General features: G+C 50.5%; 1 protein-coding gene across 4 annotated transcripts in view; it reads left to right on the top strand.

Moving 5' to 3' along the window:
• Positions 1–18341, top strand: part of LMF1 (lipase maturation factor 1) — a 110100-nt gene that overhangs the window by 18581 nt on the left and 73178 nt on the right. For 3 of the 4 annotated variants that reach the window (XM_037034548.1, XM_037034547.1, XM_037034546.1), the window contains exon 3: positions 5067–5077. The exons of the other annotated variant lie outside the window; for it this stretch is intronic. In XM_037034548.1, the coding sequence (XP_036890443.1) occupies positions 5067–5077 (11 nt within the window). The remainder of the gene's footprint in view (positions 1–5066; positions 5078–18341) is intronic. 4 annotated transcript variants of the gene reach the window in all.

The following is an 18341-nucleotide window of genomic DNA, read 5'->3' as shown; positions in this document are numbered from 1 at the left end:
CCTGCCTGCGCTCCGTTTGTGCTGTGGGGAGGCGTGGGCAAGGTTGGAGGCTGCTCCCTGACAGGCGCAGATCCCGGGGCTGCCTGGCTACCTTGTCTTGTTTTTAATTTAATAAAATTCACTTCTCAGTTTTAACAGTTTTAGATTTACAGAATTGTTGCAGAAATAGTTCAGGACTTCTGTGTCCCCACTTCCATTTCCCCTGTTGTTATCCTCTTACCGTGGATGCAGTATTTGCCACGCCCGGTGAACCAGTGCCAGCACATTATTATGCATTCACATTTCCTCGGTCCTCCCTGTGCCCTCTCTCTGTGTCGGGATCTCTCCGAGACTGCGTGGGGTCGGGCCGCCCTGTGCCCTCAGATTCCCCTGGGCTGGGCCACATCTCAGACTCTGCTGATTTTGACCCTGACAGTTTTGAGGAGGGCTGATCAGGTGTCTGTTGAGTGTCCCTCTGCTGGGATGTGACTGATGTTTGCTCGCCGGTGACTTGGGCTTGGGGAGAAGACCGCAGAGGTGCACTGCAGTTGCCATCACTGCAGCAAGTCTGTGCCGTCGACACCACTCACGTCCATAGCGCTCGCTGCCCCTGGTGTTCAGTGGGTTGTGTCTGTGGCTGTCTCCACTGTGAACTCCTCCTCTCCTCCCCAGGCTGCGCCATGTGCTCTCTTTGGAGGCGGCACTAGCGAGCCCACACTCCGGGCCCCTCACGGGTGGGGCACCTGCACGGTGACATGGGTTCTTCTCACAGAGACCTGTGTCTCACCCCCATGTTGTTTATTCAATCATCGATCAGGGTGGACTCCTGCATGCGTCTATGTTAGTACTTAGGGTATCTGTTCTGTGTCTCTAGGAATTTAAACATCTTGGGGATCAGCGGCATTTCAGAGAAAGAGGCAGAGTTTGGTAGCTATTATTTAGGTGATCTTAAAGAAGAACCTAACCACCATTAGCACTGTCCTGTCTAAAACAGTAGGACCTCGTTAGAAATCCTAAGTGACCTCTGCCCCAGTTTCTCCAGTTAGTTAAGCATCAGCTTTTCCAAAATTCTGGGTTTGTGATCCTTTTGTCTGTGCTTTACTTTGGCAGTAATCCTAAAGGGCTTCTTTGTTGCTATTAAGGATGGCTGTATAACCTTCCTTCTCTCCCCCACCTTCCTGGCCCCCCAAAAAGAAGAAAGAATTATCTCTAGAAACTTGGACTGAGGTTGGGCAGCTCGGGGGGTCCCTTCCTGTGGAGGAAGCTGCCTCTGGCACGTCTCCCTGACACAGGGACGGCATCAACTTCAAAGTACACCGAGAACAGATGCCAGCAGGCCCGGGAGATGTGGAGGGGACCAGGGTCAGGGCTCTGCTCTGACTCTTGAGGGTGAAAACCTGATTTTGGCTCCAGGCCTTAAATACAGTGTTCTTCCACCGCTGCCCCTGTCCTGCTTTGTAGCCCATCAATTTCAACAGGTGCAGATACATGTGATGCACAAACATGAATTCCTCCTTTGGATTTATGAGGTTCCAGGGAGCAGAATGGTGCCATTTCCGCCCTGGCTACTTTGGCTCAGCGGTTGGGCATTGTCCAAAACACCAAAAGATCGCAGGTTCGATTCCCAGTCAGGGCACATGCCTGGGTTGCAGGTTCAGTCCCCAGTCAGGGCACCTATGAAGGGCAACCAATCAATGTTCCTGTCTCACATTGATGTTTCTCACCTGCTCTTTCTCCCTCCCTTCCCTTCTCTCTTAAAAAGAAAAAGGTGCCATTTCCATTCTGTAGTAAATAAGGGTCAAGTACTCAGAGCCAGACAGGGGCCCAGTCACAGGTGGTAAGGGAGGGTGACGTGCTGTAGGCCCTTCCATTCTTGTCAGACAAATGTGTCACACAGCTCCAGCCATCCCAGAGCCTCCTCATCTGGGCCACAGTGAAACAGCCCTTCTCACAGGCAGAGAGGGACCTTCTCTGCTCTCGCATGTCGGCATTGAGAGAGGGCCTGCCACTGCTGTGGCGGGGCCCACGTCCCGCTGCCTGGGTGGCGCCCCACTCCCCACAGTTCCATGATTTGCTGTTCCAGCAGAGGTTAGGGTTGGGTCAGAGTGGACGCCCAGGGACTGCTGGGGCGTACCAAGGGCCGCTGTTTTAGTTCCTGTGGCATTTTCATCCTGAGCTGCTTCTGTTTGGCCATTACCATGTGATAGGGACTTCCATGTGGGTGACATGATTAGCCCCAGACTCGCCTCAGGAATTGAGGGGGGCTTAGAAGAACAGGCCTTATTACACTGACGCCTGTCTACCTGCTTTCTGAGTGAGCCTTTGGGGAGCTCAGTGCCGGGCAAGAAAGTGGGGAGAAGTCTTACAAATTCACAGCTTGCCGCTCCACAGGCAGGGGAGCATAATTTAGCAAATATTTACCCAAGAAGCCTTTTTACAAAACAAAAAGTGTTGGAAGCCTGATGTACTTTTTTAATCAGAGGCCTTCTGTAAAAATAGGAACCTCATACAAAAGTTGCTGCGGTGGCTTGAGGCCCAAGGGGCCGTGGACAAGACTCCTTTGTGCGGCGGGCAAGGGTCCTGGTGGATGCAGTGCCTCCGCAAGGCCCCACCCCTTCCTGGTCCTCTCTGTCTGCACACTGACTCGTCCGGCCTTCCCCTGTGGAGGGGCCCCGTCTTTGACAGGCAGGCCGAGACCCTGCATTCACACAGACTGTTCGGGAGCAAAAGCTAAAATGGAAGGGCTGGAGTTTCTTTAAAGAACAAAACAGTAGAACATCCCCCAAATAGCTCCACATTTAGAAGAGACAGCCATCTCTTCTAAAATAAATCCCAGCTGTTAAAAAATACAGTAAAAGGTGTAAAAGTAGTGAAGCCCTTTTAGTTTTCTAAGTAGATATAACTACTTGTATTTAAAAACCTCACATCAGGCAGCCTTGAAATTCAAAATTCAGACCGGCTAAAGTCGTGAAGGATGTTTTGAGCACCCTCAGTGAGCGTGACAGCAGTAGCTCTGCAGGCCGCCCCGGCTCCCCCGGGCGCCGTGCTCTGGTGGCCTGGGCTGCAGGCCTGAGCCACTGGAGGCCAGCTCTGACCTGACAGCTGACTCTTTCTGTCAGATCTGATAAAAGTATAAACCATTCATTCTTTGTAAGTTTGTGAAAGCCAGCCCCTTTCCCCTTCTCCATCAACAAGGTGATTTACTGGGAGAATGTGCTGGGTAAACTTGTTTCTTGAATTAGCCAGTATGTAAACTGGCTGTTTTAAAGGTTTTAAACTATAGAAACTTAGAAACCTGTTCAAAAGTAGAGAGTAGCCCTGGCTGGTGTAGCTCAGTGGATTGAGCACCAGCCTGCAGACTGAAAGGTTACCAGTTCGGTTCCCAGTCTAGGGCACATTCCGCTGGGTTGCCAGCCAGGTCCCCAGCTGGGGGTGTATGAGAGGCAACTGATGTACATCTCACACATCGGTGTTTCTCTCCCTCTTTCTCTGTCCTTTCCTGTCTCATTAAAACAAATAAATCTAAAGGAAAAAAAAGTAGAGTATAATGCAAAGAACCCTCATGCACACACAAATGTCTCCTCTTTTCCCAAATTGTCTTTTCTTTTCCGGAGTAACCCGCACTGTGGTATTTAACCTGTAAGTAGTGTGCATCTCTGCTGGGTCAGGATGGTTAAAAACACCATCACTGCCAGTCACAGCTGTGGGAGCACAGCCACCTGACAGCGCTTCCGCAGCGCCTGCATTGCTTTTGTACCCGTCAGTGTGTTGCTGTTGCCTGTAAGGTCTGCATCTGAACTTTTCACTGGAAAATCACACACACATTCAAAAGTGGGCAGTGTAGGGAGCCCTGGGACCTGCCCCAGCCCCCAGAGGCCCAAGACTGACCCTCCTTTCATCCCCCAGAGGTCCTGCCCTCTCCTCACTGAGGGGCTCTGTGCAAACTTCAGGCCTGATCCTCTCATTCATACATGTTTCGTTAAACAGCTACTTCTTAAAACATCTTTATTGAGGTATAGTTTGCATACCATAAAAAGTAACCATTTAAAGGGTACAAGTCAGTGGCTTTATATAGCTGTGGAGTTCTGCAGTCATTACTAAGTGTAAAAAATTGTTATCACCCCCAAAAGAAACCCGTATATCCCCATTCCCCTCCCAGTCCCCAGCAGCCACTGATCTACTTTCTGTCTCTGTGGATTCACCTGGTTTGGATGTTTCCCATAAATGGAGTCCCACACTTTGTGGCCTTTTGTGTCTGGCTTATGTCACACAGTGGGATGCTTTTTGGGCTCATTCACGTTGCAGCATGTGTCAGTTCCCCAGGGGTGTGGTCTTTTTATCCTCGAGTCCAAGTGGTGGATTTTGTTTTCAACTCGGGCTAGGAAACAGGCGCCAGAGCTGCACAGGTGTGAGGGGTGTTTGTTTCAAGATCAGCGCAGCCCCCACCTCAGTTGTGTTCCGTGACATGGTAGGGATTTAAGTCTACAATTGGGGCTGATGGCTCTCCCCTCTCCAGGGGTGCAGAGTGAGCCTGCATCAGGGAAGCCCCAGGCCAGTGTGCGGACTCAAGGTTCTGCTCAGATTCCACGTGAAGACAGACCTCAGACTCTTACAGAGGAGGCTGACCCCCAAGGCCCTGTAATTTAGGGCCCTTCTCTCATGTGTGCTTGGGGTAATGGGGTATCCTTTCAGTTCTCAAATCCCAGGGCATGACATTTTTTGGTGTTTGATTGAAATCATTTATTGTAGGAGAACCAAGTATTACAATTTTTGATTGGCCTGTTGTAGGCATCGCCCTGTACTGGCTGTGTGGGGTGGGCAGGGGACAAAAAGGCTGCAATCCCCCAGGGCAGCCTGCTGGACCTTGGGACCCCAACCGCCCACCCAGAGCACCTGAGAGCAGGTCTCCCCTCTACCTTCACCTCCTGCTGCATTTAATCCCCATGAGCTCTGTGCCCGGACACACGCTGCCCTGGGGTCACAGACAGGGGTTCTCCTTAAACAGGTAACACAGTGCTTTAATCTTATTAAAAGTTTTTTTGGCAAAGTGCCAAATTTTAATACATTTTTCTCCTTTTGTTTTCTAGGTATTCATTTGGTAAGTGAAAATCATTTGGAAAAAACTCTGCAAGAGTTAGCATTTTGTCTTGGGGTATGTATCCTTGCGCCTTTTTCTTATTGACTTTCTCATTGCTTGAGCACCTGGCACCAGCCCGCGGGGCTGACCGTGCAGTCCGGATGCCATGTGTGTTAGCTAGCCTGGGCTCCTCCCCCCAGCCAGCCGCCTCACCCAGAGTCGCGCACCAGCCTAGCCGAGGGGTCCCTGTGTCCGGCACCAGTCTCTACATTGCGGGTAGCATAGTCCCGCAGCCGTGACAGCAGCAATGGCTCCATGGCATGTTTTGAGTCCGTCCCCTAACCCTGGGTGAGTGACAAGACCTGTGACACGTGTGCTCCTATCTCCAGGCCACATTGAGTCCCCAGTGGACACGAGCCTGCGGACACCATACACAGAGGAGAGCTCACTTGGCACTGTCCCTGACTGGCAGGGTGCCCCAAAGGTGGCTGGATGTCTGCCTGATGAGGTAGGGGGAGGATTCAGGTCGCCCCAGCCTGGGCTCCTAGGGAAATGCTGCACCAGAGTGAGCAGCCGACTAGGGTTTTTATGCAGAAATGAATGGGCCATGGCCGCTGGCTGGAGGGGAGCAGGGGACAGCCCCCGAGGGAACAGGACTGGACAGGGCAGGGGAACAGCACAGGTTACATTTGCGTCTCACCAGCTGACGGCCGTTACAGCAAAGGCGCCAGTGCTCTCCCGGGGGCCTAACAACCCAGATGCCCCTCAGCTCAACATCCTTATGCTCAGGACACACAAGAAACAAAGGACCAGGAGGGTGGGCTCATTCTGGAGGGAATAGGCCATGGCGGTGACCAGCCCCAAGGTGACTAGATCCCGGGATTTTCAGACAGGGACTCAGCAGATGCCTAGATTGTGTGAACTGGGGTGAGGGAAAACAGGCTCCAGGTGAGTGAGAACAAAATGAGATTGCAGCAGAAAGATCAAAACTGTAAAAAAGAAGAAATTTCAGAACTGAAAGATACAGTCCCCGAAGTGAGAAATTCACCGGATGGTCTGGATAGCAGGGTGGCCGTAACAAGGGATTGAGAGACCAGCTGACCTCACCCAGGCCGAGGCCAGACCCCCAGGAGGAGGGGAGAGACAATGGCTGAAAAGTTTGCAAGTGTGAGGAGACGTTTAAACATACAGATTCAGGAAGCCTGGTGGGCCCCAAAAGGCATAAATAAAACTGCCTGCTCAAATCATCTGAAATCAATACTGAAAACCAAAGGGGAAGGGGGAAGCTTGAAAGCAGCCAGAGAAGCTTGACCTTGGAATGGACCTTGGAATGGTTGGACCCTGGCACCCAGGGGCAGTCTTGCTGAGAGAGGGACACTGTCCCCCAGAACTTGCACCCAGACAGAGTCCTCCGGGGCCAGAGGTGAAATAAGCAGGAATGAGAGACTTTATCACCGATGGACGAGCACTCCGGGAACGCCCGGGGCAGCTCTCTAGGCTGGAGGACAGGGACAGGAGGTGAGAACTCGAGTCCCTGAGCGGGAACGCAGCACACGGAATCCAGTCGATAACACAGGTGAACGTGCAGAGAGTGTGGCTCCACTCACTTCCTTCAGAACACACACAACTGTTTAAAGCAAAATGAATTCTTTGTCTTCGGGGGTTTGTAATGTGCTGAGAGGGGACACATGTGATGAGCATGACATGGAGCACAAGCAGGCGCAGACGGACCCCTGGGGCTGCAGTGTCCACATTTTATGTCAAGCAGCACAGTGTTAACTTTAAATAGGATTCGAAAAGCTAAGCACGTGTGTGCTAGCCCCTGGAGCATGCACCAGGGGGATCCAGAGTGACAGGACGCCCATGGACTCTTCAAAGGGGAGTCTGAAGACATTTGAGTGACCCACAAAGGGCAGGGAAGGAGGAACACAGGAACAGAAACTAGGAGTTTACTAGGAAATAAAAAATTAAGTGGTAAGCCTGAACACTATATCAGTAATTACATTAAGTGTTAATGGACTAAATGCTCCAGTTAAAAGACAGAAATCAACAGAACAAATTAAGAAGAAAAAAGGAAGATGTAGCTATACTCTCCTGTAGATAGTGCACACTAAATGTAAACAGAAAATCAGAAAGAAAGTGGATGGGAAAGACACACTGGAGGCGGCAGTCAGAAGGCCCGCGCAGGACCGTGCATCGCTGGAGATAAAGGACATGTCGTCACTCAGGCCAGGAGCCCTGACAGACCTCGAAGCATGTGAAATAAAAAAGTGACAAGTAAAGGGAGACAGAGAAGGAATTTCAACCTTCCCTCATTGACAGAACAGCTGGGTGGAAAGTTGGTGACGGGATGGGCCCCCTGGACAGCACTGCCTGGTCCCTGGCTCTGACGGGCATTTCTGAGAACACAGGTTCTGTCCACACGTACCCAGTCCCTCCACCGGAACACCAGCCCTCTGCCAGGCTGCACACAAGGATTAAATGGAAAAGGGATCAAATCATATAGATTCTGTTTCTGTGAGAGACGGTCTCTCCCATCCTAGCAGTGAGCTGGATATTATGCAAAAGACGTAATTTCTCTGGACTCCCTCAGTGCACTGAACTTGCAAAGCAGCTAAGGAATCAGAACTCCACCCCCCCCGACTGGGGGGATGGGGCAGAAATGGGTCTGTTTATAGGCTTTACCTCCAGCAGAATGAAAGCAGGAAAGGGTAAGGAAGACAGTTGTCCCCAGACACAAGAGTTCTTGCTTACTCAGTGCTGTGGTCTGCAGGCCTCCGTGAGGCTTGTGAGGATTGGGGCAGGTCGGGAGAGCACGCAGGGCTTCCTTGGTGGTGCAGTGCAGGAGGTGACCAGCCACCCACCTGCCCACTGGACTGTCCTCTTACAGGAAGCAGAAGCCTCGAACTAGTCAGGAGAATCAGCCTACGCAACGCACTGCACTACACCCAGGTCCCCGGGAGAAGGGGATCTGTGAGACGGGCTACATGCACATTTGGTACAGAGCAAGCTCTGCAGCTGCTGGGGGCTGTTGATGAGTGGGGCAGGGGGAGAATTGAGAGATTCTGAGAAGGCCCCACCCCAAGATGGCAAGTGAGGCTGGACCAGGAGCTGACAGTTCTTTCTGTCATCTGCCCATCACCCAAGGACAGGCAGCAGTTTGGGAGAGGCTGATCAGGCTGGCCAATCAGGAGCTGCTGGAAGTGAGAAACCCCCAGCCCCCACGCTGAGCACAGCAGGTGACCAAAGCCCCGCCTCCTGGGAGTGCAGCCTGTGGTCACTGAGGGTAATGAGGGCACAACAAACCCAAACTCGGCTCTTTTTATGGCTAGATTTTTCTGTCCCTACCCTCCACCCTCAACTAACAGCCTCACCGTGCATGCTTATTTCTGGGTAATTATATTCACCTCAGGAGCCACTGTTTTTCTACACACAGTATTTGACATACTAAAAAAAATCACCACACGCCCCCAAAAAGAGGACTTGCTGACCATGGACTGTCCAGAGACGCAGCAATCAGTAGAAAAGATGCGATGCTGGGCAAATAGCTACATTTGCTCCAAATTAAAGCAAGTCTGACCTCTATTTGTGCTTCTCCTGGTATGTCTGGTGCTCTTCACAAGTTTAACTGCCCATCTGGCCACAGTTGGAGACCGGGAAGCCAGCTTCTGACTTGCTACTGCGTTTCCTCCTCAGGGGGCCTGAGGAGGACTGAATTTCATGTGCTGTCTGTCTTCTGCGAGCACTTGGTGGGCCACCCCCACTAAAGTCCACGAGCACAAGTTGAGAAGACCCCTAATGGTCACAGCAGCTGGCTTGCTGCTGGGTGGCCGCCAAGCATTTCTGCTGTGCTTCCTTCTTAGTTGCTGCGGTGCCAGGGCAGGAACAGCCAATCCGAAGAGACTTTCCCGTTGGCCTCATTCAGGGGTTGCCTGTGAGAACTTACTTTTTGTAATGAGCAGATCATCCTCTCCTGTTGGTACTTGTATCTCTCTGTGTTCTCATCAATGAACATGGATATCGGTATAATGGACATAGATATATTAATAAATGTAGAACTTAATTATATCTGATTGTCTTTATCTTGCAAGTGGACTTTGAAGGTAAAGCAACTCTGGATGACAGGCTGAGATACCAAGCTACACCACAGAACAGCATTTTCGGAAAACGCAGTGCCCCTGGGCAGCCAGCTGACTTGGATTGAGCAACGCTCCTTGAGCTTCTGTTTAATGTGTTCGTCTCCAGCCACATGTGCTTTCTGGCTTAATTAAAATTAAGTGAAGTAAAGCTGCTGGCTCCTCAGCCACACGTGCGGCACATCAAGTGCTCAGTAGACACCCTGGGCCAAGTGGGTCCCAGACCTTCCCACGTGCTGTAGAGCACGGGGCAGGCACACGGCCGTGGCCGAATCCGCCCTCCACCTTGGTGTATCAGCCAGGCACCTTGTTTCTGTCCGGTGGCAGCACCGAGCTCCTTGCCCCTAGTTAAGGAGTAGTTACATTTATGCAGTCCTAAAACTACATTCGGCCCTTTGAAGGCAACTGCGAGGCTGACGTCACCCCCAATGAAAATGAACTTGACACCCCTGCTCTAGAAAGTTCTGTGGACGGTTGGTCAGAGGACACCCTCCTTTTTACCACCATATTCTTTTGGAAGCTCAATTACTTCTCTCTGCTGACCACTTATTGTGTGGCAGGTGTGAGCATAACCCCATTGGTTTGGGGGTAGGGACGTGCGGCTGGTCTCCCTGAAGGAGGCACAGCCAAGGCCTCTCTGGTTCTTTCCTTTGTTCAGTGACCAGGTGTTTCCCAGGGTTTCTGAGTCTCTATGAACATTTCTCCTGGTCTTGAAGTCCCCTCTTCAGAGTGGGTGTCACCTGCTGCCATCCTGTAGCCCTGGGGCTGTCCCCTGGGGTCTCGCATCCCTGTTTGCATGGATGTGACTGCTAGGTAAGGGGACGGCATGCGAAGGGAGGCCGTTTGCTCCGAGACACAAGAAAAACCACAGCATTCGTGATAACACCGCCTCACCAGCCGCATCTCTGCTGAAGCATTAAGTGAGGCTTTGCTTTGAAATCTGCCAGTCTGCTAACTCTTACTTCAAAGAATGGATCTGAAATGGGATTAATTCAACGCCCCTCTATGTGTTGTTTCCGGCTCCTCTGCAGGAAGTGAGCTTTTTGATATTTGTGAGGTTGGGGCTGAAGCCTTTTTTGAACTTCATGTTGTCCTGGTGCATTTGAAAATAGTGCTGGGCCCAGCAGGCGGCATAGGGTTCCAGGAAGGGCTTTCTGATCTTTTTGCCAGAACAGGGCTGCTCTTGGCCCATGCCCTCCTGATGGCATGCTGAGCCCCCTGGGCCATGCACCTCAGCCTTAAGGGACCAAGCGCTCTTGGAAGGGGGTTCTGGTCTGCCTGCATTTGGTGAGGTTAGGATGAGCCAGGGCCACAGCAGTTGCGTTTGGAGCCGAGCCCTATGGCTTACTGCAAAGCCTGTCCTCAGAGGCCAGCCCTCTCAGGCCTAGGACAACCCAGGCAGCACTAGAGCGGGCAGGGCCAGTCCCACTGCATCATGGGTGTGACAGGCATGGAGAGACTCACTTCAAGGGGTCCTGCGACCGGCACGAGCTATTCACACTAGTCCAGGTAGACCCAAGGAGGTGGGCATCGAGGAAGGCAGCAGACAGCAGGATGCTTTTGTGGGCTGGGATGGATTCTGGACTTGTCCTTCTAATATATTTGTTCTGAATCGATCCCTCTAGTATACTATAATTGTTTTAATATCAAAAGATGCAGAAACCAGTAAAACTGAGCTTCAGGGTTAGCTGTGTAGGATCCATGGTTTTGGTTCTCAACTCAGTGCTGGGAACAAGGGTGGGGGTAGCCAGGAGGCTGCCAGGTATCCTGAGTAAAGGGGTTGGGGTGGTCCTCTGGGGGGGAGTTGGCAGTGGGGTCTGAGGACGTGAGCACACTCAGGAGGAGTGAGGGGTCTGGAGGGAATCTCAGGGAAGGATCCTGAAAGGTGTCACACCCAGGTCATTTCTTCTTGAAAAAGAACGTTCTTTTTTTTTTTTTTACTGAAGGCCTATCAGGCTATGAGTTAGACAGTTTAGGGATCCTTCATTTCAATAAGAACCATAATCAATGAATTATTTATGTATCCTAATGTGGAAACCAAGTGTTAGCTAGTCTTGAGTCTTCCTTGATGCTGGTCAGGTATCAGCAAGTTCTGCTGGGAACCTGCACCCCCACCCCCACCGGCAAGCAGGGAGGGACCGTGCATACAGGCTGCTCTTGACTTCCATCACTGTCTCTGTACTGAGAGCAGCTTTTACTCTGTCCTGCGGGATGCTTCACTTCTGCTTTGCTGAGTCTGTTGTCCAGGCAGACCTGGTGCTTTCACTGCTCGTTCGTGGGGCCTGAACACTTGAACCCGATCTTCTCTGTCACAGCAGCGCCTTCCACCAGCCGTTGTGAATTAACTGCTCCCTGTGACCCCTGGCCCTTGCCGCTCTTAAAGTCATGCTTTAAAAACAGCTTAATGAGGGGTTTACTGACCCAATTGGAAGTTTTTATTAAAAACCTACTAGTGCTGGAGTGGAGCCTGCCTGCAGGAAGCGATTAGCTGCCGTGGAGCTCCGAGCCACCTCAGCTGCAGCAGATCCCCCAAACCTCCGGGTCCTCCCTCTGCCTGGTTCTCATATCCTCTGCTTTAATTATGGTTCGTCTGATTCTCTTCCCAGCCCCATGTCCAAGAAAGCAGTTTCTTTTAATTAAATTATTCCCGTAATCAGAGGCAGCCTTATCCACGCAACTGTGAGGTCACCCAAGGCTATAGGCCCTTCCTGGGGAGTCTGCTGCTGAGTCCTAGGTGCTCTGGGTTGATAAGAAAGAGGGGCCAGCCTTACTGGGGTCCCTCTCCCCTCCTTACCCAGGGGCCCATCCACCTGTTGTCTGAGACTCTTCCTTGGTGCTCTGAGCTCTCTGGTGCTTCTCAACCAAGGTCATGTTCTTTCCTCCCTGCCCCCCCTCCCCCCCATGGTACTTGCCTCTCAGGTCAATGGGATACCAGTGAAGAGCTTGAAGGGACTTCTCCAGGGTGTGGCTTCCTGTTGCTGGTGGAGAATGAGTGAGCAGGTGAGGGGTTGGTGCTGGGAAAGAGACTGGAGGTGGCAGATGCCCTGACAGGGAGAAGGCGATACTCCTGGCTATCACCCAGTTTGGCACCGTTGTCCACGGGACCTCAGGAGTCATCCAGGTTTCCAGACTGGCAGGGGTGCATGGCGTTTAGATCAGGATGTCGAGGGGGAAAACCTGGTTCTGGGGCACTGGAGTCCCTTAGAATCTGTCTCTCATGGTGGAGGTTCTACTTCTTTCATATGTGGTCACATGCTGTACTCGGTGCTTGTTTTTAGTGTCATCTTTTTCATCTAATTTTGTCCCCCCCTTCCTGAGTTAACCACCCAGGTGACTGTGGCCTCTCTTGGCTTTGTGCTCACCCTGTGGGCAAGCGTGGGGTGTGCACGCGCGGGCCGGGGCCGAGTGTACCCAAACGGGCCATGGCACGTGCATTCCTGCCTTCTCTTTTTCCACTTAGTAGTATCTGGCAAAAATTGCTTCGTTGAAACAAGAAGAAAATATATTTTAAAGACCATTTTAAAATTCACACCATTGTTAACACTGTGCTTGTTCTGAATTGTTCCCATCACATCTAGTTACCCATTTCTAGTATATGGTAGTCTGGTAGTCTCAGACATGCCAACCTCTTTAATAGGCAGAGCACTAGAATATTGAAGAAGCATTTTGGTGCTGTAATTCATACTTTCAGCCCTAAATCCATTTGGGTGGCTTTTGTCTGGAATGCTTCTAAATTACCTTTTATTTAGGTTGTGTCAATACGTAACTTTGACTAGCATTTGCTTTCCATTTCACAGTAGAATTAGTGATAGTATTGCAGCCACCTGTTGAGAGTTTCCTGGGTGCCAGCACCCTAACAGTTAAATGAGGGGGTTTCATCACCACCCCATTTTCCAGAAGCTTGCGTGAGTCCCTGCAGACAAGGGTCTGTCTGGGCTTGGCACACTCCTCCCCACCGCCTCCTGGCGCTCGCTGTTCGGAGCGGCCTCTCCACCCTCCCCCTCACCCCCAGCTGCAGTTCTTCTCGACTCTCCTGTGCGATGCTAAGCGCTGATCAGAACAGCCACAGGCTGTCTCTGTCATGGGTCTCTTCAGTCAAAGAACTGGTTTTATTTATCAGATTTTTAAAAAAGTGTTCTAGCTCATTAATCTTTACTTTTTATAGGTTGCTTTCCCCTTCTGCGAGGAAGGGGTTTGTTATTTTCTAAGATCATGTGTTGATTGTTTAATTCATTAATTTTCCTCTCATCTGCGAATGAACACCTGGAGGCAGGCGCTCACTCCTCTCTGACTGTGTTCCCACCCCACCCCATCAGGGGAGGCCCCAGTGCCTCCCTGACAGTGGCCCGTAGCGTGGTTTGTAATCCTCGTTGCTGATGTCTCTCCAGTCTACGTGCTGTTTAGAGAAGAGCTTCAAAACTCCCAAGCCCTTAGGGTTTGTAGGTTAATTTCATTGACCAATTTCTGATTTTATCACACTATGGCCAGATAAATATGGCCTGAAGATTGTTTTTATAATTATTTTTTAAATGTAGACATGTGGGTGGATTAGAAAGTAAAATTGTGTTACACAGCTTATTGCAGAAACAGCAGCAGCCTTTAGCTCCCCCCCCACCCCCGCCTGCTCTCCACAGTAGCTTCATCTTCTCTAGCACTCCCAGTATTTACCTCGGAGTTTCTGAGTAGGTTTGTATAGGTTATTCCCGGTGTATCACTTTTAGACATTATCTATATACTTCCTGTTATGAATGATAAGGATTACTCTGCTATATCCCTAACACCCTTCCCCTCACTATCTCAGTGTAACTGTGTCACAAATACAATTTTTTACTAAATAATATTCAGTCTTTACATTATTGTGACTATGTAAATATTACTGACTTCTGAGCCAATAGCGAAGTATAATATTTTTTTCTAGTAACTTTGTGTTTCCTGGAGTTAATAGTTGCCTCTCCTTTTTTGGTTTGCTTTGTTTTTCATCCCTGATCATGTTTCAGTGATCCGTTCCAGATTCAGCAGCACAGCTGCTTGACCTCTCTTAATACTGTGCTGCTTTTTTCTGAGTCAAACAGATTAGATAATCTCTCAGCTTCTTCTCTCTGCTTCATAGAGATTTCTGCTCAGGAGCTCTCAGTTGCTGCCTGGAGTGGATGCTTTCTAGGCCCCTGGAGTTGGAGATTATAGGTCAGGTTAACCCTTTGCCAGCTTGGGTACCACTGATGGATTTGCCCCGTTCCCTGTCTTAAGGATTTTTATTAGTTCATGAGAGCAGGTACCTACTTGTGCTGGGTGAGGCTCAGAGATGCAGCTGCTCACTACCACTTCCTCCCCTACAGGTTCTAGAGCAGTATTTTTAGGGAGGGTCATTTTAAGCCCTTTTCTTGATCACTCATATAAAGACAGCTAGAAGCATTTGGTGAGATGGGTCCTTCTCTCTACTCCAGCATTAGCAGTTGCCTCTGTGAGGCAAGGTGAACCGGCTGATTTCATTCACATTGCCCCACTGCTGATCCCCTGCCTGGTCAACAGTTAGGTGTCCTGGATTGCAGTGAGCACCAGAGGCCAGAGAAGGGCCTTTGGTCTCATCAGACACCGTCACAGCCCCTGGCTAGCCTGGAACCTCCAGAATCTGTCGTGTGTCCATGGAGCTTCCTGGCTCCAATGCCCCATTGTGGGATGCACGAAGAACACAGCGTTGGCAAGCCTGACCTTTGCCAACGCAAGTAACAGGGAGAGGCATTGTTAAGTTAGCCCTGGAGTAGCAGCTGTTTGCCAGTTTCTTTTGTAAATGCTTTGATATTTTAAAACAGAAATTTTAGAAGAGGAAGCCATGCTTTGTCACTGTTACAATAGCAGCTCTTGTCTGTGGATTCAGTGAATGGAGACACAGATACCGGTGCAGCTTTAATCCTGTTAATGGTTCCTAAGTGCATATAACAGATCTCCTCTTGGTGATTGTGTCCTCCTCTTATCAAGAATTTTACACTCCTTGTACAGTAGGATTCATTACAGGCATGGTGTTTATTCCCTGTGTTTATTACAGGCACGCTGGCTGCTCTCAGATTAATATCTGTTTAACAGCATGGTGTTACTGGTTTTTCATTTGGTTTCAGCCTTGGTGAATGTCTTGAGCATTTAGAAGATGGACATGCAGACAGGATACAGTGATAAACATTTGTGTGATGTCCATCGCCACCGATGGCCCCACTGTGGGATGTGACCCCCAAGAGCTACCTGCATGTTTCTCATTTCTACCTCCTACACCTGCACAGCTCCACGCTCAGCTCTGTTTTCCTCCAGCTTGCCACCTCTTTGGTGGATCTTTATGTCAGTTTATCATCTCTATACCTGCCCCTCTTCCCACCAGATGTCAGCCCCATGAGGTCTGGGCTTTGCCCATCCCCTTCACCCCCACAGTGCGTAGGACAGGGGGGAGCTCAATCACAGCTCATCCACACAGGGAGTCGAGGAACTCTGGGTCCACATGTAGGTGTCACAAGATGCAAATAGTCTGGTGGCCATCACATGCTCCGACTCAAGAAACCTGATTAGTTTTCTTTGATTTTTCATGAAATGTCTCCTGAACCCAAAACTGCTAGCACAGTTGTAGTGTGTGTTGTGGTGTTTCTGAGGGATCATGCGCACAGCCGTCCTCAGGCAGTGCACGGGTCTGGAGACCTGGCACCTCCTTCCCCGAGGCACTGAGCCAAATGCCAGAGAAGCGCTGAGCAAAATGTCCACAGTTTGTAGAGTGAACCCAACCGAAGGCTGGTGCGTGGTAGGGCAGAGTGCAAGGCGGCGGAGCTCTGGCCTCATCTGGGGTTTGCTGTCCTCACATCCGCAGGGTGACTGCAGGGTTGGCAGTGGCCTCACCACGCTTTGTTCCCAGGTTGCTAGGGCGTGTGGCATCTTGTGTCCAAGGCAGAGCCCCTGAGTCCCTGTCTTCCTCATGACCGTCAGGTGCGTCTCTACGCTGAGGCCAGGCCAAAGCAGGCACTGCTCAGAGGCTGCAGCAGTGCTTGGGAAGACGGTGTCAGCAGGGTTTAGACAGATAGTCTCAAAGTAGTTTCTGGTTGCAAAGGTGGCGTGGGGAGTCCCCGTCGACCTTCACCCAGCTTCCCTGGTGTCCCCATCTCCTATAACCACGTGGGCAAACGGAGGTGGCAGCATTACTATTCCCGGTTGAGCAGCAAACCCTTGCTGGGTCTCTCCAGCTTTCCCACCAGGGCCCTCTCCATCCAGGACCCCTCCCCAGACCTCACTGCCTTTAGTCATCTTCTTATCATCATCCCCACCCCCCAACCCTGGTCTGTGGCAGTCTCCTAGGCTTTCCTGGCTTTTCATGACCTTGACAGTTTAGAGCAGTTCTGGGCATAAATTTGGTAGGATATCTCTCACATTAGGCTTGTCTGGTGCTTTTTTGTAATTAGATATGTTACGGGTTTGGGGCTGGGTGTTGTGGGCACACTTGAGTTGGTGTGACCGCCCTGAAGGACAGGGCAGCCACACAGTCACACGCCTTAGAATGGGTGTGCCTGCAGGTCCCCAGCCCCACTTCAGAGTTTCCTACAGCAGATTTGGGAACAGGCACCAAGACTATTTAGATGCAAGGATTTTGTCACCATGTCTTTGAGAGGAGAAAGCGGATATACTTTTAAAGGTTCCATCATGGAGAATTAGCTAAATACATTTATATCCCTTCTCTGACTACAGTACTATTTAATGATGGGAAAATGTTCTAATGATATGTTAAAATGGGTTTTAAGTAGTGTGTACGATATTCTGGTGTGGTTTTTTTCTTTAAAAATTCTATCAGAACTGTTTGGAAATCCATGACCAAGAGATCACCTGTATTTATCTCTGGGTGACCAGACCGACTCTCTTTCTCGTGTCGAGTTCCAGTTCATCTTCACTGAACATTTTTGCCTTTGATTAAAGATTAATAAATTAGTTTTAATAAAATGAAATTAAAGGTGAGCAGATGTGAGCTGAGCTGGTGTTGACAGCAGGCCTGTAAGAGCCCAGGTGGGAAAGCGGCGGGAGGCTCTGGCTAAGGGGGCCCGCCGAGGCAGTGTAATCCACTGCACGGCACGCCCAGCTGCAGCAGGCACGCCTTGTCCGGTAGGAAGGCTTCTTTCCCTGGGACTGGACCTAAACAGCCTGTCAGTGGAGGCAGTATACCGGCAAGGTTCAGGAGCCAGTGCTGGGGATTTGGGAGGGGTGGAGGTCTCCAGAGGGTGGCAGGGTATTGAGCCCCGGAGAAGGGGCTGTGGACCTGTCTCTGGCCAGTCTCGATGTCACCCTGCTTCTCTGCATCACTGCCCAGCAGGAGGCGTTGGACACCGGTGCACGGAGAGGAGACAGTCAGTGAGGGAGAGTGCGGAGGGTACAGGAAGGGTCAGGTATGAGGTGGAGTCTTGGTTAGGCAGGGAGAGGCGGGTCCTGATCAACCAGAAGAGATGAAGGACTTGAGATCTGAACTGCAGGGAATCCAGCTGCAGGCATGGAAGTGAGAGCACGTGAGTCTGAGAAATGTAGAATGGGCAAAATACTTTTTAAACAATCTCTGCTTATCTGGAGCTGAGAGCACTTTGAGGTATCCGCAGAAGTTGGCGGGGTAGGGGGGTAGATGTGATGCTCCCGGTGTGGCGGTGAACCTGGCTAGGAACATGCCGCTTCCTTAGGACCTCATGAGTCTAATATCCTTTTACTTGCTGTGTTTGTGCTGCGTTTTGTATTTTTTGAAGGCAAGGAATTCCCTTTCATCTTAGTAAGAGTTGTTTAATCTGCCTCAAGAAGGGCAACAGAGCTTGGAGATAAAAGCAGTGACACAGGAGACAGAAACCTTGATTTTCATCCCACCAAGTAGTCCCGAGTCTCCTGGACCTCTCCAGGCCTCAGAATCTTCAGGGCTTTCAATGGCCCAGGCCCCTTCTTTCTAAATCCCAGGCGTGTGCGTGTGGGTATGATTTTTGTCAAGACTTATGTGAAGGTCATCAGTGTGTCATCAGGTTTTATTTATTTATTTTTAAATATATTTTATTGATTATACCATTACAGTTCTTCTATTCCCCCTCTTCATTCCCCTCCACCCGCACACTCCCTCCCCCACCATTCTCCCCCCCCTTAGTTTATGACCACGTGTCTCA

Source organism: Sturnira hondurensis, unplaced genomic scaffold (genome assembly GCF_014824575.4).
Source record: "Sturnira hondurensis isolate 20B ecotype Veracruz unplaced genomic scaffold, ASM1482457v3 Scaffold0022179, whole genome shotgun sequence".
Taxonomy (NCBI): domain Eukaryota; kingdom Metazoa; phylum Chordata; class Mammalia; order Chiroptera; family Phyllostomidae; genus Sturnira; species Sturnira hondurensis.
This window is presented reverse-complemented; position numbering and strand designations above follow the sequence as displayed.